The sequence below is a fragment of the Myxocyprinus asiaticus genome, chromosome 32 (assembly GCF_019703515.2).
Source record: "Myxocyprinus asiaticus isolate MX2 ecotype Aquarium Trade chromosome 32, UBuf_Myxa_2, whole genome shotgun sequence".
In the NCBI taxonomy this organism is placed as follows: domain Eukaryota; kingdom Metazoa; phylum Chordata; class Actinopteri; order Cypriniformes; family Catostomidae; genus Myxocyprinus; species Myxocyprinus asiaticus.
The window spans coordinates 8627935-8654930 of NC_059375.1; the positions used below are offsets into that span (position 1 = coordinate 8627935).

Consider the following 26996-nt stretch of genomic DNA (forward strand, 5'->3'; position numbering starts at 1 on the left):
AGTCTAATATTTTAATCACACAGATTGTCGTAACAAATCTATGAATTTAATGCATCCTAATACACTACATTTTATTTATAAAGGAATTCAAGGAAGAGTTCACTTAAACATGAAAATTCTGTCATCTTTTACTCGGCCTCATTCCAAACTGATTTTCTTTCTTCAGTGGAACACAAAAGGAGTTGTTTAGGAGAATCCCTGCTTAAACGACCAGCTTAACAAGCATACAAATACCATAATGGCCTAGGCTGGTCTATGCTGGTTACTGCTGGTTTGGTGCTGGTCAAGCTGGTAGACCAGCATATCCTGTTTTTTACAAGCAAAACCTAGCTGATGAAGCATGGTCTTTCTGATGAAACTGGTTAAGATAGTTTAATGATGGTCTTTTCGTCAGGGATGTTAATGCTGCTCTTTGCCATACAATGAAAGAGGGTGGTCATTATTAATATAATGTATATATTGTATTAGAACTGTCAAAATTAACGCGTTAATACATGCGATTAAAAAAGTCTAACGCGTAAATTTTTCTTAGTCGTAATTAATACATTTACTGTTAATATAGCATAAACCAGCTATTTGTTGTACTAAACAAGCCTAGATGGAACTTGTCACAGAAATCAATTATATTTAAACGTAAGTAAGGCACATTTTAATAACCACAGAAGCACACCAAGTCTTAACTCTCACAAAAAAGCATAATGAGACGTTTTTGTCCGCAAGCGCTTTTCATTTGGCGCTTGACGCTCACTCTGACGCCCTGACGCGAATCATGAATGCGGCTTCACAATTGCTGTAACAAAGCCGATAGCCACAGTCTGCCAGCTGATTAATATTGTGGATGATGAGTGTTTAAGACATTTAATGTCCATTGCAATGGATATGCAACCTATGTGGGGACTAGTTCTTTCAATTAGTCAAACTCCTCATATAGACTTTGGAAAATGTTTAATGTTACTTGAATTGGTGCTATTTTAGTGCATTTCTGTCTTTATACTGTGGAAGGCTTTGTTTGGAAAATATTAATAAAGTATTATATTGTTAAATATTGTTTTGTTTTCTTTCCTAAGGAGAAAATAAATGCATTTTGACTGGAAAATAAGTATATTTAGAGTACAATTTCAGCACTTTCAAAATCTGCGATTAATCATGGTTAAACATTTTCTTCGACTGACAGCACTAATATATACTAATATATATACTGAACATACATACATACATACATACATATATATATATATATATATATATATATATAGAGAGAGAGAGAGAGAGAGAGAGAGAGAGAGAGATAGATAGATAGATAGATAGATAGATAGATAGATAGATGATAGGTAGATAGTCAATTTGTCTTTTTTTGTCATTTTGCTGCACAGTTCCCATTCATTTTCAGTATATAAAAAAGAGCGGATAGCACATTCTTTGACGTTTCACCTTTTGTGTTCCACGTAGGGTTTGGAATGACATGAGGGTGAGTAAATAATGACAGACTTATTTAAGCTAAATTAAGCTAAAAATGAAATAATTTAATAATTCCTTTAAGATAGTTCCACACCACAGGAACTGGAAAAATCAAACAGTCTCTCTTCCTACCTCCCGTAGGCAAAGCGTCTGTCTTTGTGATGGTCTCCAAAAGTGTCCCACAGCCGGAGGGACACGCTTACATCATCCACGACATCTCTGGAACGTTCTAAAACCTGCAAAAAGTCATAGAATTTATTCCGCTTTTAAAGTGGAATTTACACCCATCTAAAATTTAAATGAATCTTGACTGAAGCAAATCTGGGTAGCATGCTTTCATGGAGCCAGACACAATGTCGTGATAATGGTAGGGATCACTTGTTCTCTTTTCGATACAATACTATCAAGGTACTATCAAGTACTATCAAGGCTAATATCATCAATTTCAATATGGATACCTCAATTAAATGGAAAGTTTTATTTGGGATTTCTGAGAATAAAATGGTTAATTACAGCCATTTAAATATGTAGTTTACCCAAAATGTTGCTCAAAACACTTGTGACGTTCTTTCTTCCATGGTTATGTAATATTCACTGTTCTACTACTACTACTACTACTACTACTAATAATAGTACTGTATTATATTTAAGCAATATCTCACATCTGTGATGCTCTATTATCCAGCACTTTATTTGACAAAAATAACTCTAATGTTGTATTTAGGATTGTGCTGTGAGGTTCTGTATATAAGCACTTAATTTGATAAAAAAAAAAAAAAAAAAAATACAATATTATGTTGAAAGTCAATTGTATACTTTAATTTGATTAAAGTTTTAATTAATTAATGTAAACAGTTTTGATGATAAAATTGAAATAAACTGCTGAATGATATTGAGTAAAAAAAAAATATTGAGATGTTAGGCAGAATATTAGCCTCAGTCACCATCTTTTTTCCATACAATTAGAGTAAATGTTGACTGTGGCTGTTATTCTGCCTAACATCTTTTGCTTTCCACAGAAGAAAGAAAGTAAAATGGGTTTGAAACAACATGAGATTGAGTAAATGATGACAGAACTTTCATTTTGTGTGAACTATCCCTTGAACTTTAAAAAGTCAGAATTAAAAGTTCCTCTCATACACAACTACACAAATGCACAACCTTCTTTTTCCTTTAAACTTATGATATACAATCATTTTCTTGTTAAATTAATTATAAAGTCTTAATAAAAGCACTTAGGATGGATTTGAAGCATCAGTTTTTGAAGTATCGATATTTCAAGATCGATTCGCCCATCCCTATATAACAGTATGGAAAACATAACTGAGTAAAGATTTACCTCTTGACAGACTCTGTACTGGTCAATAGCCCAGACGGTGGGTACATGGGTGGCCAGCAGCTGGTATTGGTTCAGAGTGGTGTTGCAGGCCCGGGCACAAATTAGGCGAGTCTTTCCCACAGCATTGTCTCCAACAACAACACACTTGATGGTCTCTACATTGGGTCTTTCGTAGTCCATACTAAACTTGAGCACCCTACACAAGATGAGTCACATTAATATGAGACGCTTATTATAAAAGAACTCAAAGGAGGATGTACATATTGACTAAAGAAGGTGTTTAATTTCAGGTCTATTAATACAGAAACTAAAATGACACTGACCTTGCTGTGGGTCAATGAAACCTCAATACACAATAATACAGGATTTATATTATTTTAGCTGTATCTTGTTTTTGCTGAGCTGGACAAAAACCAACCCATATGATTTTCTTGTCGAAAGCTGTATGTATGACTTGCACAAATATAGAGACATTTGTAAATTAAAACTTTAAAATATAAATTGGTTAATTTGTTGATGATGACATGCTGAGGATATCTTGCACTCAGGGGCGTAGTTAAATTTTTTAATCAACGAATTCAAAATAATGTCTGTATTTCCTCCTTGTTCATTGTTGTACCTTCAGCTGTCACAAAAACTCAGACAGATGTACATATGAACACATTTCATGTTTTAAATGTATTCTAAATAAATATATTTTTAAATAATTTAAAAGTAATCAACTTGATTGAGCATATGTAATCTGATTACAATAATTAAAATTAAAATTTTTACACTACTTTTGATTTTAAAAGTAATTTGATTACAGTAACTAACTATTTGTAATCAGATTACACCTGACACTGCTGACTAGCAATAGCAAGCAAATCACAGTTCAAGGTTGTGATGTAAACTGAATCCTGCTGGTAATTTAAAAAAATGTCCTTCCCAAACTTCATGTTTCTATAGGAAAACCATAACACAGGACAGAAAACGTCATGGTTACTGATGTTTTTCATTGGCCTTTTATCAAAGACCAGAGGTGTCTCGGGCTCCCAAGAGTGACCCCTAGTGTCACTACATCGACACCAACGTCTCGTTCCCTCCATCAGGGAACGGAGGTTACACCAGTAACCATGACGTTCCCTATCTGTCACTCACTTGACGTTGGTGTCGATGTAGTGACACTAGGGGTCCCTGTACAAAACGCCACAAGGCTGAATTGTGTTACGTGAACTGGCGGTGTGTGGTGGGCAGACTTGCTGTGTGCCTCATAACCAGGTCGACATGTAACCTCCCCCGACACAGTTATGAGTGTCGAACGGCCCTTTTTGGGGACAAGTCGACTACCCAAAGATAGAGACAGGCTTAACCCAGTCATGGCCTCTTTTCCCCCTTCTCTTTTTCCACTCCCTAAAAAAGAAGGAGGATTATCTGACTGGGCGCCAGGTCTAGTCAGGGGGTGTCCCCCCAAGGGGAGGACACCGCGGAGACCACACCTCGCCCCAAGAGAGGGGGGATATTTAAGTGGAATAATACGTCACATGGTCTTTCCAACCATGTGGAGAGCCTTCAAGGTTGATCCTGCCCAGTGGGGGAGGAGTTACTACAAACATGGAGACTGGGGCAGAGGGGCTCTGCCCAAGGAAGACGCAGTTTGCCAGCAGGGAAACGAATTAGCGGAAGATATAGATCGCATGGGGTTAGCCTTACAGGGAACCGCCACATGCGGAGAACCTACCCCAGAATCGGGCTCTTAGTTAGCGCGTGTACTGGGCCAGCAGCGAGTCTCTCCGAAAACTCGACTGCCACAGGGCTCGGAGGAAGTCAACCAGGGAACAAATTTTGTGAACACTACTGGGAATTAACGGCGCATGTCTTCAGCTCAAAAGGAGGTGGAAGGCGCTATTTGCAAGCGATACACCCGGCCGGCTATCCCGGGCTTATCCGCTTGTATTGCGTGCCACAACCTGGGACGAAACCGGTTCCACCCGGAGGTTGTAGAACCTTGCAAAGGTGTTGGGTGTTGCCCAGCCCGCTGCTCTGCAAATGTCTGTTAGAGAGGCACCTCTGGCCAGGGCCCAAGAAGCCGCTACACCACGGGTAGAATGGGCTCGTAGCCCTGCCGGGGGCGGCATGTTTTGGGCAAGATATGCCATAGTTATGGCGTCAATGAGCCAGTGGGCGATCCTCTGCTTGGAGACAGCGCTTCCTTTCCGCTGTGCACCAAAGCAGACAAAGAGCTGCTCAGAGATTCTAAAGCTCTGCGTGCGATCCAAATAGATGCGTAAAGCGTGCACCAGACACAGCGACGACAGGGCTGGGTCTGCCTCCTCCTGGGGCAGCGCTTGCAGTTTCACCACCTAGTCCCTAAAGGGATGGTGGGAACCTTGGGCACATAGCCCGGTCAGGGTCTCAGGATCACGTGAGAATAACCTGGACCGAACTCCAGGCATGTTTCGCTGACAGAGAACGCTTGCAGGTCACCTACCCTCTTGATGGAAGTGAGCGCAGTCAGGAGGGCAGTTTTCAAGGAGAGTGCCTTAAGCTCGGCTGACTGCAAAGGCTCAAAGGGGACTCTCTGTAGACCCTGAAGAACTACAGAGGTCCGATGAGGGAATGAGGTGCGGCCCGGAGGGATTCAGCCTTTTGGTGCCTCTTAGGAACCTGATGATCAGGTCATGCTTCCCTAAGGACTTACCGTCGACTGCGTCATGGTGTGCTGCTATTGCAGCAACATACACCTTTAAGGTGGAAGGAGACAGCCTCCCTTCCAACCTCTCTTGCAGGAAGGAAAGCACTGATCCGACTGCACATCTCTGGGGGTGTTCCCGATGGGAAGAACACCACTTAGCGAACAGACGCCACTTAAAGGCATACAGGCGCCTCGTTGAGGGAGCCCTAGCCTGAGTGATCGTGCTTACCATCGCTGGTGGGAGTCAGCTTAGGTCTTCCGCGTCCCATCCAGGGGCCAGACATGGAGACTCCAGAGGTATGGGCGCGGGTGCCGGATGGTGCCCCTTCCCTGAGAAAGAAGGTCCTTCCTCAGGGGAATTTGCCCGGGGGAGCTGTCGCGAGGAGCGTGAGGTCCGAGCGCCACGTCTGGGCGGGCCAGTAGGGTGCTACCAGGACGACCTGATCCTCGTCCTCCCTGACTTTGCACAGGGTCTGTGCAAGCAGGCTCACTGGGGGAAACGCATATTTGCGAATGCCAGGGCGCATCCGCCGTAGTGTTGAGGTTGCCCGGGATGTGAGTGGCTTGCAGCGACTTGGTGCGAGGAGGAGACGGCGGGCGAGTTGTGACATACAATGAGAGCGCAAACCACCTTGGCGGCTGACATATGCTACCATTGTCGTGTTGTCTGTCTGAACTAACACGTGCTTGCCCTGGATCAACGGCCGAAACCTCCGCAGGGCGAGCAGAATTGCCAACAACTCGAGGCAGTTGATGTGCCAATGCAGTCGCGGACCTGTCCAGAGGCCGGCGGCTGCATGCCCGTTGCATACAGCGCCCCAGCTCGTTTTGGAGGCGTCTGTCGTGACCACGACGCACCTGGGGACCAGTTCTAGAGGAACACCTGCCCGTAGGAATGAGAGGTCGGTCCAAGGGCTGAAAAGACGGTGACAGACCAACGTAATGGCCACGCGGTGTGTCCCGTGGTGCCATGTCCGTCTCGGAACTCGAGTCTGGAGCCAGTGCTGAAGCGGCCTCATACGCATCAACCCGAGCGGGGTGGCCACCGCCGAGGATGCCATATGCCCCAGGAGCCTCTGAAAAAGTTTCAGTGGAACCGCTGTTCCCTGTTTGAATGCCTTCAAACAGGCCAACACCGACTGGGTGCGCTCGTTCGTAAGGCGTGCCGTCAAGGTGACTGAGTCCAACTCCAAACCGAGAAAAGAGATGCTTTGAACCGGGAGGAGCTTGCTCTTTTCCCAGTTGATCCGATGCCCTAGTCGGCTGAGGTGTGAGAGCACCAGGTCCCTGTGTGCGCACAACACGTCTCGAGAGTGAGCTAGGATTAGCCAGTCATCGAGATAGTTGAGAACGCGAATGCCCACCTCCCTTAACGGGGCAAGGGCAGCCTCTGTGACCTTCGTAAAGACGCAAGGGGACAGGGACAGGCCGAAAGCGAGGACTTTGTACTGATACACCTGACCCTCGAACGCGAACCGCAGGAAGGGTCTGTGTCGAGGAAGGATCGAGGCGTGGAAGTACGCATCCTTCAGGTCTACCGCCGCAAACCAATCTTGATGCCGGACGCTCGCCAGAATGCGTTTTTGCATCAGGATCTTGAACGGGAGTCTGTGTAAAGCCTAGTTCAGAACTCACCTCAGCCCACCGCCTTTTTTCGGTACGATGAAGTAGGGGCTGAAAAACCCCTTCTTCATCTCGGCTGGAGGGACAGGTTCTATCGCGCCCTTCCGTAGGAGGGTAGCAATCTCCATGCAAGGTAGCAGCGTTTTCGTCTTTCACCAAGGTGAAGTGGACACCGCTGAACCTGGGCGGATGCCCGGCGAAGTGAATCGCACAGCCGAGTCAGACGGTCCGGACCAGCCCTCGTGACGGATTGGAAAGCACAAGCCATGCGTCCAAGTTCCGCGCAAGGGGGACCAAAAGGGACAACATCATCAGACGTACCGGCAGGTGGGGCCTCGCGGCGGGATGGAGCTCGAGGTGCCACACCATGTCGTGGCCATGCTGAGTCTAAGGACATCGAAGTACTTACCTGGCTCCTTGTGACCACCCCCGGAACAGCCTGGGACGGGGGAGGAAGAGGCCTGTCCTCGTGACCCGTGGAGACTGTCACATCGGGGGTGGATTTGTGCCACAGCTGGGCGCTCAGGGGTGGGAGACCGCCGCTGGAGCGCAAAACCTGCCAAATTGAGTGGTGGACGGTGGTCGTGATGACGGCCGTACACACCTGATATGTGACCCAGGGAACAAGGAAACCGCTCTTGATGAGCTTTTGAGTACTGCAGCCACTTGGGCATGCAACGCAATTAAATGCAAAAGGTAACAAAAAGATGAAGATCTGCTTACCAGCTCCAGAGCAGCGGGTTTCGTTGTCCCTGGGTGACCCGTCTCAAGGGCGCTTTGAAGCCTTTCACGGGTTCTGGGTGGTCGCGAGACGGGTGGCGTCTGGGCTCCACGCCGGGGCCGGGCCGAAGGGGCGGGCTGCAGCGGAGCCGGTGCAGTCACCGCAGGGTAACGCCCTTGGTGATGAGTGGATGGGGTGCGGGAACTTGATCCGCGCCGGGGCAGGATATGCCAGCTAGCATCCATCTACTGCTCTACCATCGAGAACTGCTGGGCAAAGTCCGAATAGGACCCGCCTGGGAAATGGGGGCAGCAAGGAATCATGTCTTGTCGGCCTCACCCATCTCGACCAGGTTGAGCCAAAGGTGGCGCTCCTGGACCACTAGTGTGGCCATCGTCCGCCCGAAAGACCGCGCCGTGACCTCCGTCGCTCGGAGAGCGAGGTCAGTCGCGATCGCAGTTCCTACATCAATCCTGGGGCGGAACTGCCCTTGTGCATTTCCTTTAGCACCTTGGCGGACTTGCAGGAGAGCCATGGCGTCCAGGGCGGAGGCGGCTTGTCCAGCGGCACTGTAGGCCTTGGCCGTCAGAGACGACGTAAACCTACAGGCCTTGGATGGGGGCACTGGGCACCCACACCAGGTGGCAGTACTCTGCGGGCATAGGTGCACCACGAGCGCCTTTATCCACCGGGGTATTGCCAAATAGTCCTTGGCCGCCCCACCATCAAGGGTAGTGAGGGCGGGGAAGCTGAAAAGATCGGGACCGGGCAGTAAAAAATGCCTCCCGCGACCTTGTCAGCTCTTCATGCACTTGTCGAGTGAGTGACAGATAGGGAACTGTGCTTTTAAAGTCATTTCATGGGGTCTTTCATATTATAACCATAAAATAATTTTTCAAACATTAACTCTGAGGGAAACACATGTCTAATTACACAGTATAATAAAAATTTTTTGATGCCGCCTTTATTCACTCCAATTAGTACACAACGCTCCTGTGAGAGAGAAAAACAGACAAAGAATTTGGAAAGAGATAAAGAAAGAAAACGTCACGGTTACATATGTAACCTCAGTTCCCTGGGATGAAGGGAATGAGAGTCATGCTGACACATATGGGATATACTTTTCCGACGACCTAGTTGAAACCCTTCTACAATAACGGCAATCCTAAAATTGGCTATGGTGTTTAAGCCCCTCCCTTTTAGACGCAAAGCTGTCTGGTATTTAAGCATGTGCACAAACACCATTCCTCAGAATTTTCTGACTAAGGGAGAAAGAGTGCATCACTCACATCTCAAAAAACTCTTCATCTCAGGGAACCGAGGTTACATATGTAACCGAGACGTTTCCTTACGATTCAGTTCACTCAACATTGCGTCATGCTGACATATATGGGAAAACGAGTCCCATCACGCCACACTACATGACATAACCCTCCCAGAGAGGGATACCGAAGCATAATGCTCAAAAGAACATGATTCTGCAGTCCTGCGAGATGGGGACTGACATGAGTATTCTGCAAGTGAATAACCCTCATGGTGAGCCAGTTGGGCAATTCGCACCCTGCAACTCCTAAGTCAGGGTGATCGCATCAACGATCCAGTGAGGAAGTCTTTGCTTGGAGATGGACATTCCTTTTGTTTCATTCCACAGCACACAAAGAGCTGGTCAGACAGTCTGAACTGGTGGGTGCGCTCAGCTTCAGGTGCGTAATATGCAGAGTGGTGGTGGCGTAGTGGGCTAAAGCACATAACTTGTAATCAGAAGGTTGCTGGTTCGATCCCCACAGCCACCACCTTTGTGTCCTTGAGCAAGACACTTAACTCCAGGTTGCTCCGGAGGGACTGTCCCTGTAATAAGTGCACTGTAAGTCGCTTTTGATAATAGCGTCTGCCAAATGCATAAATGTAAATGTAAGATACTCGCTACATAAACTTTGAGCGTTGACGGAGTGAGCCCTGCATCCGATCGCTCTTGAAGAAATGTAAAAATTTCAAGTATGGGGCAGTTCACTAGGTCTTTGCTGTGTGAAAAGCACCAATTAGTGAACACATTCCATTTCAGTGCATAAAGGCATCTCGTAGAAGGCGCTTTAGCCTGTAAAATGGTATTCATAACTGACTGGGTCAGTTCTGGGATGTTTAGCGCACTCCGTCCAGGGGCCACACATTCAGGTTCCACAGATTGGACTGGGAATGCCAGATTGTGCCTTGCGCTTGAGAGAGGAGATCCCTCCTCAGCGGTATTTCCCATGGAGAGCTGCCCAATATCTCTATCGTTTCTGGAAACCAGGACTAATTGGGCCACTTCAGCGCAACCAATATAATCGTTTCCTTGTCCTCTCTGACACTGTATATGACAGAGTGAAGGAGGCACACCGGGGAAAACATGTATTTGTGTTTCGCAGGCCATTTGTGGGCCATTGCATCCACTCCTAGTGGTGCTTGGGACTTGGAGTACCAGCCAAATCCTCAGGACAGTCTGAGGATGAATTCTCGATTCGCTCAGCATCGTTCCTTGATGTGACAACAGGGTCGCACTGTAATTCAGATGGCCTGGGACATACAGTATGTTGCCCGCAGGGAGAGGAGATGGCACTCACTCCACAGGAGGAGGCGATGCGTCAGTCTCATCATTAGTAGGGAACGAATTCTGCCTTGGCGGTTTATGTATGTCGTGTTGTCAGAGCGAATCAGAATATGATAATTTGCTATTTCAAATTGAAAAGCCTAAGAAAACAGCCAACAGCTCCAGGCAGTGGATGTGCCACACCCTCCTTGCCGGGCGTCCATCGCACAATGCACCCCAACCTGTGTTGGAACCGTCCGTAGTCATCACTTTCCACCTGAAAAACTGCCCCAGCATGACACCTTGCTGGTAGAAAGCAGGAGCTGTCCAAGGTACTATAGCAGCTAGAAGGCGGCGAGATATAGCAATGCTCATGCGTCCTGGGTGCCAGGCATGCCATGGCACTGAAGAGGTCTCATGTGTAAAAGACCTAATGGAATGATGGCGGATGTGGCCGCCATAAACCCCAATGCTTTTTGAAACAGCTTCAGTGGAAGTGTTGGACTCCCAAAAAGAAGAATTGTTGGCTGGGGGATAGTGTGCTCTTTGCCCAGTTGACATTGAGGCCCAGGCTGTTCAGATGTTGGAGCAATAAGTCCCTGTGCTGGCATAACAGGGCCTCTGATTGGGCCAGTAATAGCCAATCGTCGACGTAGTTCAAAATGTGCACGCTGCTCAGTTTCAGAGGTGCGAGTGCCGCATTGATGCACTTTGTGAACGTGCGAGGAGATAGGGACAGACCATAGGGTATTACAGTTCTAAAAAATCTCTATCACATTTTCTGTGAGCAGATTGTGAATTTTCTACACACCGCATCATCACACCCCATTTATAATGGGACTGTGGATGACAGGACACCATGAAATATGACCCTTCTGGCGTTCCATATTGGAGCGTGTAGCATTGCAGTTTTAAACAATTCCTATTGTGCTTTCTGTGAGGAGATCTGTGGATGATAGGACATCATTGGTGAAATATGACCTTTTTGGTATTCCATATTGGAGCGTGTAGCAGAATGTGTGCACAACTCATGCAATGAGTTTGCTCTCTTGTGAGAATGTTCTTATTGAATGCAATACACAAAAACAACATTTTGAGTAACATCCTGGTCCCCGGAGGAAGGAAAATAATTTGGATGTCACAGACCACACAGGGCGGTGATAGCATCCAATACACACCTCAAATGTGATAAGTAATGATTAATTTCCCTACTTAGTGAAATTTGGGAGGGAAGCTTAACATCACACTGGGAGCAAGGTGGCCGGCGTGTGAACTGAATCGTGAAGCCGTGTCCGACCGTCTTTAAAACCCAATCGGACACGGCCGTGAGGGCCAGCCCCTCATCTGCGGAGCGGGAAAACGGCATGTTGGCTCGCTCGCTAGATGAGACTGAGCATGTGCATGCAGCATGATGCAATGTTGAGTGAACTGAATTGTAAGGGTACAAAACATCTCAAATCATCTCTAACAATATCAATTTACACCCTCACACACTTAATATAAAATTTACAAAAGATAAAAAATTCCAACAGAACAGTCCTAATGGATCTTTGCAATGAAGGTGAGTTCTGATAAAGAATTCAGTTACAAGTCATCTTGAGACACTCAATGGCTTTAAAGGAATTGTTCACCCAAAAATTAAAATTATGTCATCATTTACTCACCCTTATGCCGTTTCTAACCCATGTAAATATTTTTAAGCAGCTCCACAGAATCAAAACAACAGCATATTGGGAACTACATTAAGGTGATAAAATAATGGAAGAAATTTCATTTTGAGGTGAAATGTTCCTTTAATTTCATAACGTCTAAAATTCATCTCAACAGTGATGTCCATCAGTGACCTCATAACAGATATGCAAACTTAAGAATTAAACACCACAGTCAAACACATGCATTCAACATGATGTCAAACTCAGAACGTCACCCATTCATACACCTCCATTCATACCATCTCTGGACTCCACTCCCTAAAAGCACATGGTCTTTGACGTAAACAACATTATCACATCCATTTATCTTATGCAATGTTGAAATCTTTATATAAAAAAAGAAAGACTGGCATTATTTCAAGGTCTCTCGCAATGTAACTTTAAACATAGGATACTGCATTAAAAATATATCAAATAATGGATTTTTTGCTAGAATCAGCCCAAATACTGTACACCCTTTGATGTATGAGCACTGTTACAGTACCTATTATAAGATGGAATGAATACACAAGCTGAACATTTCTATAACTAAAGTCGTAAACTTGCAAAGATGGCACAGAACACACTAAAAAGCACCCCAGAGGAAGATATGCCAGTGCATATAAGTCATCTTAATTAATATGAAAACCTACACTACATTTATGCGCACTGTAGGTAGATACATGCAGTTGTCTCCTTAAGCATTATTTCAGTCTGATCTGACCTTTCAGAATTGCTTTTATTGGTGTAACCCAATATAGATTAATGATTATTAAATAGGCTAACTTCTAAAAGGCTAATATAATATTAATAGACTATTTCTAAATATTTTCTTGGCCATGAATAAAACCAGTTAATTTAGTTGTATTACCACATGAAGTACATTTTGAAGTCATTTGAAAAACATTCTTAAAATTATTTACAAGAGAGTAGTTGTGTGGTGCATTTAACTCAATACAATGCATTTAGAATACTGACATAACTGCAAAAAAAAAAAAAAAAAAAAAAAGGTAATTGTATAACCATCAACAATTATAAATCAAATACATCAATAACAAAATGGTCTGTATTAAAGAAGTTGATTAACTGTCCTACGATGTGCATGATTAATTGAATGAAGAGACCACCCTGTTCTTTGTTCAACTACAACAACAAAAGCAATGACACAGTGGACACAGTTATACCTACCGTGTCTTTGGGGTGCGTGTGTGTTTATTGTTGTGAGAAATCAAGTCAGAAAACAGTTACTGCAGCTTGCTGGTATTATACAAGAACAATCGCTGGTCGGTTGCTGGGGAAATGCTGTAAAATCATCTCCTAATCGGCACTACGTTCCCGTTTGTAGAAGAAAAAAATCCTATTTAACTTCAAGCGTATAGAAAGCGCAATATATGTGTATAAGAAGTGTGTCCTTCCCGACCGCGAGGCTCTTTGAGAGAATCATCATCTGTCGCGAGTCGGATGCGGCTTCTATTGTGACGTCAGCGAGCCGGTGCTATTTATAGCGCGCGTACGATTTCATTCAAAAAAAAAAAAAAAAAAATCATTCTGTTCATTTCTGCTGTGAGCCAAAGGAGCATCAGCCAGCGTCTTGGCAGCGTCTTACTTCCAATTAAACACGGGGGAAACATGTTTATTTAAAATAGAAAACATCTTAAATGCATGTAATTGTAATCCCTCCGTTAACTTGACATGTGACTGCATGAGGATAAGTGTCACCTCACTGTCATGACTGAGCCATTCAGGGTCTGATTTATCTTATATTGGCTTGTCTATCTATCTATCTATCTATCTATCTATCTATCTATCTATCTATCTATCTATCTGTCTGTCTGTCTGTCTGTCTGTCATCTATCTATCTGTCTGTCTGTCTGTCTGTCTGTCATCTATCTATCTATCTATCTATCTATCTATCTATCTATCTATCTATCTATCTATCTATCTATCTATCTATCTGTCTGTCTGTCTGTCTGTCCGTCTGTCATCTATCTATCTATCTATCTATCTATCTATCTATCTATCTATCTATCTATCTATCTATCTATCTATCTATCTATCTATCTGTTAATCTATCTGTCTACCTACCTGTCTGTCTGTCTGTCTGTTTATCTATCTATCTATCTATCTATCTATCTATCTATCTATCTATCTATCTATCTATCTGTCTGTCTGTCTGTCATCTATCTATCTGTCTGTCTGTCTGTCTGTCTGTCATCTATCTATCTATCTACCTATCTATCTATCTATCTATCTATCTATCTATCTGTCTGTCTGTTTGTCTGTCTGTCCGTCTGTTATCTATCTATCTATCTATCTATCTGTCTGTCTGTCTGTTTGTCTGTCATCTGTCTATCTATCTATCGATCTATCTGTCTATCTATCTATCTATCTATCTATCTATCTATCAACCTGTCTGTCTGTCTGCCTGTCTGTCTGTCTACCTTCCTGTCTGTCTGTCTGTCTGTTTATCTATCTATCTGTCTGTCTGTCTGTCTGTCTGTCTTCCTACCTACCTACCTACCTATCTATCTATCTATCTATCTATCTATCTGTAACACTTTTCGGAAACAAATTTATGTTCCCTGTGTTAAGGGTTTATAAAGAGGTTCATTAATGATTAATAAATCATTTGCAAATGCATTATCATTCATTAATATGCGGTTATAACAACATGGATAAAAAGGGCGACTTTCATGCAATACTTGCCAAATAGTTAGCTTTTTTAAACTACTTGTTATAAATGCTTAATAAATATACTTTTTCATGCTTATATTAATCAAAACATAAAATGCCCTAATTCATTATTTATGTCACTATACAGTAAAAACAGATTATAGTGAGGTTAAAAGGAGGCCTCAGGATTATGTCGTTTTGCTACCGTCTGCTTTGTGTTTATATTAATTACTGTAATGTCTTGACCCACTTGTGTTGTCACTTTTCTTGTCAAGTTGATGTTAAAAGAATGGTGATATTCTGAATGGTGACCCAGCTAGTCCTTTTCCTTTGCAAAAACATGCACTTTTCAGGTCTTCACGCTCATTCATAAAGCCTGATGACCATTAAACCATACTGAACTTAATGTACATAGGTTTCTGATGTTGGCAAATCCTTAATAAATGCTACATTTTTGTCAGCTTTACATTAAGGTACATTTCTAAAGGTAATTAATGTTAAATAATAGTGTTATCAGGGTTATTATTAAAATATGGTGACAAACATGTCTCTTGACTTTTCAGTCATGAAAAAGATTTAAAAATTCAAATAGTCAAGAAACCCCATTTAAAAGGCATAATTCAGTTATCTAACATTTATTAAACAATATGAAATGGGTTGACTATATTGTTTTACACATTTTAGATAATACAACTCTTGTCTCCTTCATCTGGTACATCACTTCTATGACATTTACAGTTATTTATGTGTTTTATTTTTTATTCATTTTGTTTTCTTAGGTCAAGCATAAGCAAATGTGCATATAATGATTTTTCCACCATCTTGAAAACGTTATTTACATTTTAACTGTAATTTTTTCACATGGTTCATTTAAATATGTTAGTGGTGTTATGTTGTTTAATGTTTATGTGAAAGATTTTTATTGAAAATAAAAAAAAAGAATTTAATGGTATGATTTATTGATTTTTGTCTGGTCAGTGGTGTATGTTTTATGATGCTATTGACACCATCTTTGGAAATTCATCTTTCAAGAGAAATTTTCATTGGTGTTATCGTCACTGGTGTTACAACCCTTGCTTTATTCATGAAACAAAATTAAATAATAAAGTAAAGAACAACAGTCAAGTTGTCCTTTATGAATAAAAAATTGTCAATATGTTTAAAAAAATTTACCCACAGTTTTAATGGGTAAAAACTGGACTGAACCAAATTTAAAATGTCAATATTTGTATAAGTCAGAATGTCAATTTTTTTTTTCTTTTTTTTTGCAAGACCCATTAAGCATTTATAACATGAGGTAAAATGGCTCACTTTTTAAAGGTATTTCATGAAAGTCACTCTGTTTTTATAACAGCATATAAATTGATTTATAATGTAATATTAGTCATTAATGAACCCCTTTATAAACCTTTAACAAAGGGAAAATTCATTTAAAGTGTTTCCAATTTTCTATTGTCAGGCATTATGCTGTTAATCTTCCACCAAGATTTTCAAGAAGTTACGAAATGAAGCCCCTGCCTTAGCTTTTGTTTTACAAGCACAGTCAAATACTCATGCACACACACTTAATTTCCCTTACATTTATGTTAGATGCTAAATGACTGACATCCCTGTTCTGCATCATTTTAATCCAAATAAGAAGATTACCATTGATTCATTTCCGATATTATCTTGTGCATATATTGGGTGAGCAAAAACCTAGTTCAGTTTTATAACAGCATAGCCAGTGTATGTCAAAATAGCCTGAACCTGTGAAACCAGAAGGGGAACAGACTGTCCTAATTCTATATCACTGCAATTTCCAGTGTCTTTTAACTTGCTTGGAGAAACACAGCTCAAATTATGAATGAACCAGGGCGGCGGAGCCAGACCCACATCAAATTATATTCTTGATGGCCCTGTCTCATGCCCAAAAGTCTGTGTCTGTGAATCATGCATAAAGTCTGTGATGTAGATATATTTATAACTGCTGGAAAGCTGATGCCTTTGTTGTATGGCGGCAATAACTAAATTACGGCAAAGTTGAGTGGGACACATCCTGTAAACAAGATTACTTGGCCTCTAGATCTGGGATGCCTTAGCTTGCCTTCTTGTCAAGTAGGTGATATCATATGCAGCCTGATCTCACAGTGAAATCGGAAAGAGTAGATCGACTTTTCTTTCGTCAAAATTGGTATATGTTGAGCGAAATTTCAAAACACTGCTCCCAGTGGCCAAAGCGGTAAGTGTTGTAGGGCATATGGGCACGTGTGAGCTGCATTTATGTCCAGGAGAGGTCGCCAAAAGCTAGTAGTGAAGCAAGTTGTTTTCAGCTTTATAGGACGTTATACAATGAAGAGAAAAGCATATATTTATAGATTATATCCCCCAACACAAACCTTACCTTAACCATTATTGGAGTAAAAAATTAATGTTAGAGGGAAAAATGAAACCTCCAAATTATGCTTATCTTTGAATATTCAAATGTGGTTTCTGCCTGGCTTTGAACCCTAGTCTCCCACACAGCTGATGCAACATGCTGCCAATCGCACAGAGTAATCTGTAAAACTGATATACTGGTTGACGTCTAATCTAATGCAACAACATTTAGAAATTTTAAAGGGATAGTTCACCCAAAAAGAAAATTCTCTCATAATTTACTCCCCCTCATGCCATCCTAGATATGTATGACTTTCTTTCTTCTGCTGAACACAAGTGAATAGTGGCCAGAACTTTGAAGGTCCAAAAAGCAGATAAAGGCACCATAAATGTAATCCATATGACTCCAGTGGTTAAAGCCATATCTTAGGAAGTGATACTATATGAAAATATCAATATTTAAGTCCTTTTTACTATAAATCTCCGCTTTCACTTTCATTTTCACAATCATCTTCTTTTGTTTTTGGCGATTCGCATCCTTTATGCATATTGCCACCTACTGGCCAGGGAGGAGAATTCATAGTAAAAAAGGACTTAAATATTTATCGGTTTCTCACCCACACCCATCATATCGCTTCAGAAAACATGGATTTAACCACTGGAGTCAAATGTATTACTTTTATGCTGCCTTTATGTGCTTTTTGGTCCTTCAAAGTTCTGTCCGCTATTCACTTGCATTGTATGGACCTACAGATCTGAGATATTCTTCTAAAAATCTTCATTTGTGTTCAGCAGAAGAAAGAAAGTCATACATCTTGGATGGCATAACAGTGAGTAAATGATGGGAGAATATTAAAGTGTGTCTTAAATTTTCAAATACCACTAAGGAAATAGCACAATTGGTTTTAAATTCTTTTAACAACAATTCTAAACATGGATTCCACTCCAGATCTTTTGAAGCAGTACAAATAAAGCATTGTCTTATTGTTCTGCGTATGCATTTCTTAAAAAAAAATCAGCTTCTCATTATGAGTGCAACTACCAAAATTCTGATAATAATTACGATTTGGTGCTACAAGACAAACCAGAGCTCTTTTCAAAATCCTAATCCTGTTGTTAATCAAGATAACTGGGACTAGTGATGTGAGAATCCTTCTAATCTATTAAAGCTGTTGATGCAGACAGAGTTGGCAGATGAGTGTGCTAATCAGTCTTTAGCCAGTGGCACAGTTAGATTTGGTTGAGGAAGAAAATAATTGCTTCATACAACTATCTGGTAAACAAATATATCAATTAATTCATACACACATTTGCATACTTCATATTTAACTTTTAAACTTCAGTGTAATGAGCCTGTCTGTCTGTCTGTCTGTCTATCTATCTATAGGTAACACTTTACATTAATGTTCCCTTTGTTGTCTATGAGTGTGCACCTGAATGCTTTATTCTGTAAATTAAAAATCATAGCATTTTTATTAGTGTCATAAGCTTGTGTGAAATAATGTTACTTACATCAAGCTTGACTCAGTTACAGAGGTCAAGTTAGTCATAAACTAACTAATACAATCTCTTCTCCAAACACAGACTCCTCCTGTGGAACGCAAACAGACTCTAAACTGCTCTGATCAGTCTTTAAGGAGTAAATAGTTTGCAAAAGCTAAGCCACGCTTGATTGTGATCCTGCAAAATCTGTCCAGATACACGTTACATAAGACTGATGTGCAAGTCGCCACAAACCACCTGAGATTTATCCTTTATTCCATGCAATCTCATCTAGATACTGGATGCATAATTCCCTGGTCTAGGCAGTGGCCAATGCAAGCCACATGTTCAAGGCAGACTCTTTACGGCACGATTGTGCACAATTCTTTCATCTGTAAATGGCAGCCTAGGTAAGATAAAACAAATAATGAAACAGATTATGTATGAATTTTAAGTGAGTTAAGTAAATTCAAAGAGTATAATGGATCTCCAGTACATACATTTCTAAAAGATATTTGAAAATCAGTTCATGTTGAGATTTACTTGACATTTGCAATGCAAGCATTTTTGGAGTTTTTAGACAATTTTCATATTTCATGCAACTGACAGATCATGCTCATGAAGATTTTGAGCTTATGGAAGTTGCTTGGACTGGCATATATGCTAAATTAAGCTCTTCATTTATAGTGTAGCCCTCCTAGGGTTTTCAATCAGACTCATCACACAGACTGATCTCACAGTGAAATGGGAAACAGCAGGTTGATTTTTTTTAGATAAAATCGGTCTGTATTACTGAAATTCAAAACACTGCTCCCAGTGGCCAAAGTGGTAAGTGTTGTTGGGCATATGGGCACATGTGTACTCCATTTTCCAGGTGAAATGTCCACATTTCCAAAAGTTGTGAAGAGAGTTTTTTTTTTGATCAGGCCTTTGTAGCTACAAAAATCACAAAGAAAACATAAAAGTAATCCATTTGACTCCAGTGGTTAAATCTGTATATTCAGAAGCGATATAATAGATGTTGGTGAGAAACAGTCCTTTTTTTACTCTAAATCTCCACTTTCACTTTCACTTTTACACCTGAAAGCCATATGTGGTGCCTGTTTAGTTTCACTTTCACATTTGAAAGCATATGTGAAAGTGGAGATTTAGAGTAAAAAAAAAAAGACTGTTTCTCACCCACACCTATATTATCGCTTATGAAGATAAAGATTTAACCACTGGGGTCATATGGATTACTTTTATGTTTCTTTTATATGGTTTTTGAAGCTACAAAGGTCTGATCACCATTCACTTGCATTGTAAGGACCTACAGAGCTAAAATATTCTTCTAAACATCTTTGTTTGTGTTCTGCTGAAGAAAGAAAGTCATACACACCTGGGATGGCGTGAGAGTGAGTAAATAATGAGAGAATTTTCATTTCTGGGTGAACCATCCCTTTAAAAGCTCTCCTGCTGAAATTGGTTTGTGTTTACCGAAATTTGAACCACTGCACCTAGTGGCCGAAGATGAAAGTGTTGTTGAATGTATGGGTATGTGTGAGCTCCAGTTTCTGGGTGAAATGTCCAAAGAGAGGTGCCAAAAGTGTGTTGTAGATGTAAAACATTCAACAGGAATGCATATTTTATTAAGCTTGCAAACTAACCCACACCCCAAACCTAAACCTAACCATCAGTGGAGTAAAAATATTTTTTATTTATTAATTTTAATGTGAAAATGCAACCTCCAAAGTACAGTCACAACTGTTATGGTCGTTGCTTTGTTTGCATGGGTTAGAGCTCTGTAGATATAAAGATGCAATTTGGCACCTTTTAGAGATAAGTCTGAGCTGCCAAAAATATATTCCATTGCAGGGACATGCCTCTGGTATTTGAAGAAGAATTCACATATTAGCAAACTACATAATTTTAACATTGGCTCAGAGGTCTCAGTATTTACATTGCACGGGCCATACAATGTTTGCAATTTCCTTTTATTTACAGTTGGTTTAAGTTGTATTACCATGCTGACAGCTGTCTTATGTATAGTCTTCCATCACATTATATAAACAGGAAACCATACATTTACAATGTAACTTAAGTAATGGGGAGAACGGGCTAGTTGTCACACTTTTTACGGCAGAAAATATTTCTCAGGGTGGGTTTATTTTGACATTTTTATTTATGCATAGGTACCTACCTTGAAGTCTTGACTACATAAAAGTTATTGAACATTTCAACAGTTATTGCTCAGGAAAAAAAGATACAATTGTGGGGTATGCTGTCACACTACAAGGGGGTAAGTTGTCACAATAGTAACCTGCCATTAAATAGCCTATAGGCTTTTCAGCAAATGTATGGAAAAACCAATCATGAACAAAAAAAGCAAAACCAAAAACAATTCATGAAACAGCAAAAATATTTGCAGCAAAAACTAAATATTTAAAAAAAAAAAAAAAAAAAAAAAAAAAAAACGGAACTTTAATTAATACATTGTATATAAAACACATGTGACAACCTACTCTGATATCAAATCTACCTTAATTGTACAGTTAACTCTTTCCTTATGTACACCAGTGTGGTGTTGTTGTGTTCACTTGTTTACCCAATGGCTATTCTAAAAATATGACGATATGTGAATTTTTGTTCAGATGATAGAATTCAGAAAAAAATTGTTTTATCTTGAACTATGTGATTGAAACCAGCATACAAAACAACTTCTAGGGAAAACAAGTATTCATGCAATTAGACTTTTGTCTCAAAACCAAGTTACAGAGATATTGTATAGCCCATGTGACAACTAGCCCCAGTTCTCCAGTAGGGTCAGAAATTAAGGGGGATTCAGGGTAAACATGCCCTGATTGTTGGGGAAAAAACTGCATCAGTTTCTGTTTTTCTTTATATAACATCTGCTATAGTTCGTACTATTCTATTCTAAGCCTGGTTATAAACATTATCACATAAAAATGTGTGTGCGTGTGTGTGTGTGTGTGTGTGTGTGTGTGTGTGTGTGTGTGTGTGTGTGTGTGTGTGTTTAGAAAAATGCCCCTTCAAAATCAAACCAGTCCATTTTATGTAAAAGTAAATTTCTGACACAGGCATCCACTTAACATTACAGCAAAAGAGGAAATGTTCTGAAAGTCCCTATTGAAATATATTACTATGGCGCCATCTAGTGTTGTTTTAAAGAACCACATTATTATCAACCTTGCTAAATGAATTCCTCAGTGACGCTAGTAAAAAATGCATTGAGATGTTAATGCTTTAAAGGCCTTGCCTAATGTAATACACACTATCATGAGCATTATGGAACATGCACAAATTTGGGAAACATATTGTAGCTTAAAATCAATGCAATCACAAAACTGTTTATTGTTGTATGAGGTTGTTCAATGATAATTATTTTGTATTTTAAAGAGCATCACCCAGCCAAAAAATGTATTTATTGCTCTTGTTTATGTACAGCTCTCTAAAGCCCTGTGGCAGCCCTCCAAAGATGCAAAGCAGGTATTAGGAGCATTATAACGCAAACTAAAGACAGCTTTCAAGTATTATTTTTATTCCACCAAAAGTTTCCTGGAAAGCATGTACTACTTATAGTAGGAAACAAGTTAGGAAAGTTACTAAAAGTGTTTGCATGCATGCAAACATATTTTTCAGAAACAGAGCTGGATTTAGCAGGAAGTTGCATGGTGCACACTGCATGGGGGCAGACATTTGTGTGTGTGTGTGTGTTTGTGTGTGTGTGTGTGTGTGTGTGTGTGTGTATACAGTTGCTTTGGCGTCTACTTCAACATGGCCACCTTCAGCACAGGTGAAAGCGACTCTGCACAGGTGAGAGGATATCAAATCTGACCTCTGCATTTTATTCTGCACTCACTTTCTGTCACTTACTGAGGAATTCATGAACATGCACACACACATTTTACTTTAGACTGCATGACACCCTTGAATAGTCACGGTGAGGTTTATCTTGAGTGTTGATATTTCCGTTGCTAAATAAGTTCATAAATGCGTACAGTATACAAACATGCAGTTTTTGGGTGGTCGACATACATGCGAATTGCTTATTTTCAAATGTTAAGCGCATTTGTGCATTTCGCGGGAACTCTTTGATGTCTGCGCGCGTCTGCATAGTCTCGTTTTGACTGTTTTTCATGCGTTTTCAAATTTGAAACAATTTTCAAATTTGAATCTGATTTGTGTTTGACGGCGTTGTCACGTTAGGAATGCTTTTCACGTAACTGGAGATGACAGTATTTAACAGACATTATGAACACAACAAATGGACAGCACTGAATGTTTGTTTTTACATTTACAGTATGAGCCCACTTACTGTAATAGTAATAGTAACAAGGTAACATTTTGTAATCACTTTCATTAACAATATTAATTAATGCTTAACAGATCAGTAGTTGATGTACATTCAAATATAAGTAGGCTGTATTAAAATATAGGTATGAATCTTTAATGACATTTCTAACTGATATGTGAGAAACGTGCAGTTTCTTGTGGCAGTAAATAGATAATGGGTTATTATTATAGTGGGTGCAAACTAAACTGGAACATAAGGAGATGCAGATTATTCAGATGTCTGTGGCTGGATGGACAGAGAAATCCTACACATAAAGTTAAACAGCGTCTTGTTTCTTGTGTCCCTGAGCAACATGCATTGACTTGGAGACAGAAGCTCGGCTGTTTCCATCCCATGTATGGAGATTATCTCATCTATTTAAACTTAAAAGGAGAAGAGTGTGTCTGTTACTTGGTCAAGTGTAGTTCCTGACAAATGCCTGCAGAACTCCCAAGTGTTTCCCAAATCCCAATGCTGGTGCTGAAATGCCATTAACACTGTACTTTGTGTCTCACTCATTTGACACACACTGTAGGAAAATGTTTTCTGAAGTAACCTAAAATCATGTGGTAACATCTAAATTAATGGTTTCATTCAAATCTAAAATGTTACTTATTAATCTGTAAGTCGTCTGACAAATTAGGCTACACCAACAAAAAATGTTTTCATGGGTTGATTCTTGAGGAAACAATTGCAGTTACCACATTTTCAGTGCACCCAATTCAGGCCATGCTGCAAAATAAATAAATAAATGAATCTTGCTCAAGTTTTTGAGTTAAACTTTTGAACATCCTTAAAAGAAGATACATTTACTTGAGAAGCAAAATGAAAATGTTCTAAATTGCAGAGAAATCTTACTAAATTTAGTGAGGATTATGCTGAAAACTAATGAAAAGTTTTCATTAAAGAAAAAAAAAAAAACTTTTGCCCATTGGGGTAAGAAAAAGAAACGTATTTTCCATCGAATGAAAGGGTCATGAAACCCCAAAACACATATTTTTAGATGTTAACAGTTGGCTTGGTATCAATGCCTTTTTCACTTATAGATAATATGAAGATTTTCCAGATGATATTGATATATCAAGATTTATTTATTTTTTTCAGATAAAATTGGGCTGCTCATTGCACAATGATCTTTAACTTTTTAAATATTTTTCTTAACACAACTTTGGTAAAGAGTGAGCACCAGGGTTAATTAAAGGGGGTCGCACACTGGACGCGTCTGGCCGATGGCATGGCGCGTTATAAAATTTGTAACATTTATTTTCTACAAAAGTATGCACACACCACCAATGCCCACCTTCAAAATACTGCAGTGCCACGAAGCTCACCTTGCATAGTTTTCCATTAAATAATTGATGAATTATCAATCAAAGGACAAAGGGTATTTACTGTAGCCATTACTGGGTGATATATTGTGTATATGTATATTTCAGATAGCCTACAGAATGTTTTTTCTTTTACAAGTTTGTCGTTTTGTGGTTAGACAGCTTAAATGAATGACCTATTCAAGGGTACAGAGAAATTACTTAATAAACATCTCCATATCTTGTTGTTCAGTTTGCACTGTTACACCAGTTTTATACGCTAACCTGCAAACTCACTTTGTTCATTCTTGAAGTACAAAAATCTTTGTAACTTTGGACTGCCATCTGCTGAGCTGCTTCAACTAGTCCTGTGTGTGTGTGTGTGTGTGTGTGTGAGTGTGTGTGTGTGATCGTGACTGCGACCGGCTTCAGTAAATGTTATATCACCTACATGTGGTTTACAAATGCTATTACGGCAGACTGTTAAACAGAGGCCAACTGAGTGAGTTGGAAAGCACGCAAATAAGGCTTCTAATTTAAATGTCGGCTAATTTGAATATATTGATGCCTCAAAAATATATCCATAAAATATTGTGCCGATGAATAATCGATATATCGATAATTTATGAAATCCCTAAAGTGGTTATTTTTTGGTTATCATCGTTTGGACTACATGAATACTTTTTGTTGCATTGGTGAAACTGAGCATTGAATTTCCATTTCCCAGTATGCTTTGCATGAAACTGGATGGAGTGAACAAATGTTAAAATAAAGTGTTATTTTATGCATTTTAGAGCAAGATGAGAATAGGAGGAGATTTGTTAATGTTTGATGTTCTGTTATGTTGTTGTCTAGAGCAATTGTTAGGTTGGAGTTTACTATTATGGTGAAGATTGGCGCTTGTGCTTAGCTAGAGGATGGACTTTCACTTTCATGTGATACTTGATTTGAGCGCTGTTGCTATCAAATTGACAGTGCAACAGTTTCACTCCTGGCCGGCTCCTATTTCAACAGCACTGGCAGAACAGATATGAGAGGGGCTCAGTGGTAAGATCATATTACAACTGAGAATTCAAAATCACATTCGGACATGACAGCGGTTTCTGGCTCAGAGACAAGAGAGGAATTTTACACAGAACATAGTGGTGAGGTCGCAATCACTTGTCAGAATGAACCGCAGTTGAAACCGGACAGGAGTAAGCACGTTTCTTGACCAGAGTTGGACAGGATGCCACGATGACTTGAAACCTAAAATCTCAAAGAATGAAAACCGAAATCTCAAAGTCCTGTCAGCTCTCAACTCTTTTGGTTTTCTTTACATTGTGTGAAAGTTACTGGGATTTAGGCCTACAGGGTTGACCAGCGCTCCGTCGTCAATTCAACAAAGTTGAAATACTGGTTAACTTTACACAGACAAGATTAGTAAGCAATTTTATCACACTGGAGTCATGTTAACACGTATTACATTTAAGTATTGTGGCTGTGTTTTTGAAACAGTGTGTTGTTAGTGTTTTGTATATTGGACCCGTTTAGCCTTGCTGAACAAGATTGTTTTCTTTAGAAAAAGAGGGGCAAGTCAAAATTATTTTCTGTGGAAATCAACATTATGCCACAAAAACTGTCAATAGATTTTAACTTGTATTAAACCAAAACAATTCCTTGTAAGAATAAATATCTATATGAATTTACATTAGGTCTCAAGCAGTCCTGGTTTTGGTGGAAATGCCTCCTTTCACTTTATTCTCAAAAGTTTTAACAAAATATCAGAATCTTTGATTTGCAAACTATTCTACCTTCTTCGCTCTTCTCACGTTCATACTTCTGTCCCATGAATGATATATAGCAAAGTGCCCCAAAACTCTTTTATTTCCTCTCACATTTTAATGTTCAGCAGTCTCTATCAAGAGTGAGAGTGAGTGAACTGCTGTGCTTAACCCCCTCCTCCCTCCCTTTCCCTCCCCCTTTTAAATATTTTCACACCCCTTTCATTACCTTTATTTAAGTCTGAGGCGTGAATGACTGGTGCTGAACTAGGGGGTTTGATGACACCATTTTTTTTTGCATGTGTGTGTGTGTTTTAACACTCAGAGCGCAGCAGAATCTCAACATTTGTTTAAAGTAATACTTTTTTTTTTTATTTTTATTTTTTTTATTTTTTTTATAAAAAATGGTAAGCTACACATAAACTGTAGCTGTTGAGTTGCCAACCTTCCCATATTAGCTGGGATGTCCCGTATTTTGGCGAAATGAAGACAAATGTGATGCCTGTTGACCTGTATTTTAGTTGTCAACCCTAAGTTTTCCCCTAAGGGGGAAAAATGCATAATGAATGTCACAGCTTGCCAAAGTCACACAAAATTCACCCAAAAGAAAATTATGCTTAAACATTAAGATTTTCCCATTGACTGCCATTGTTTGCTAAAGTAAAAAAGAAAATACATCATCAATGGCAACTGAGGGTTAAGCATAGATATAAATTTAAGCGTATATTCTCTTTGAAAACAAGACTTGCAGTAAGTATTATGTTATTTGTTATCTTAGTTTATTAATTATTATCTGGTTAGATAATAATTATCTTATTAGTAATTTTCCTTCTCAAGAAAATTTATCTTGCATGATCTTTCAATTCTTTAATGTAAAACATGACACACACACATATATATTCTTTTTTTTTTTTTTTTTTTTGCAGTGTTTGAGCACTCCACTAATAAGCTGATGAGTTGAATCAGTTAGATATGGTAGACATCCAAAATGTGTAGTGTTGAGGGATC

The 26996-nt window shown here is 40.1% G+C and overlaps 1 protein-coding gene across 2 annotated transcripts in view; it reads right to left on the reverse strand.

Annotated features, from left to right (window-relative positions):
- Positions 1–13489, reverse strand: part of LOC127423365 (rho-related BTB domain-containing protein 1-like) — a 70276-nt gene extending 56787 nt beyond the window's left edge. The window contains exons 1-3 of one of the 2 annotated variants that reach the window (XM_051667611.1): positions 13261–13489; positions 2798–2993; positions 1591–1694 (exon numbers count right to left, since the gene is read on the reverse strand). In XM_051667611.1, coding sequence (XP_051523571.1) covers positions 1591–1694; positions 2798–2977 — 284 coding nt within the window. In that variant the 5' untranslated portion in view covers positions 2978–2993; positions 13261–13489. Of the gene's footprint in view, positions 1–1590; positions 1695–2797; positions 2994–13260 lie in introns of those variants that run through there. The other variant, XM_051667613.1, reaches the window with a different exon arrangement.
- Between the last annotated feature and the right edge of the window lie 13507 nt (positions 13490–26996).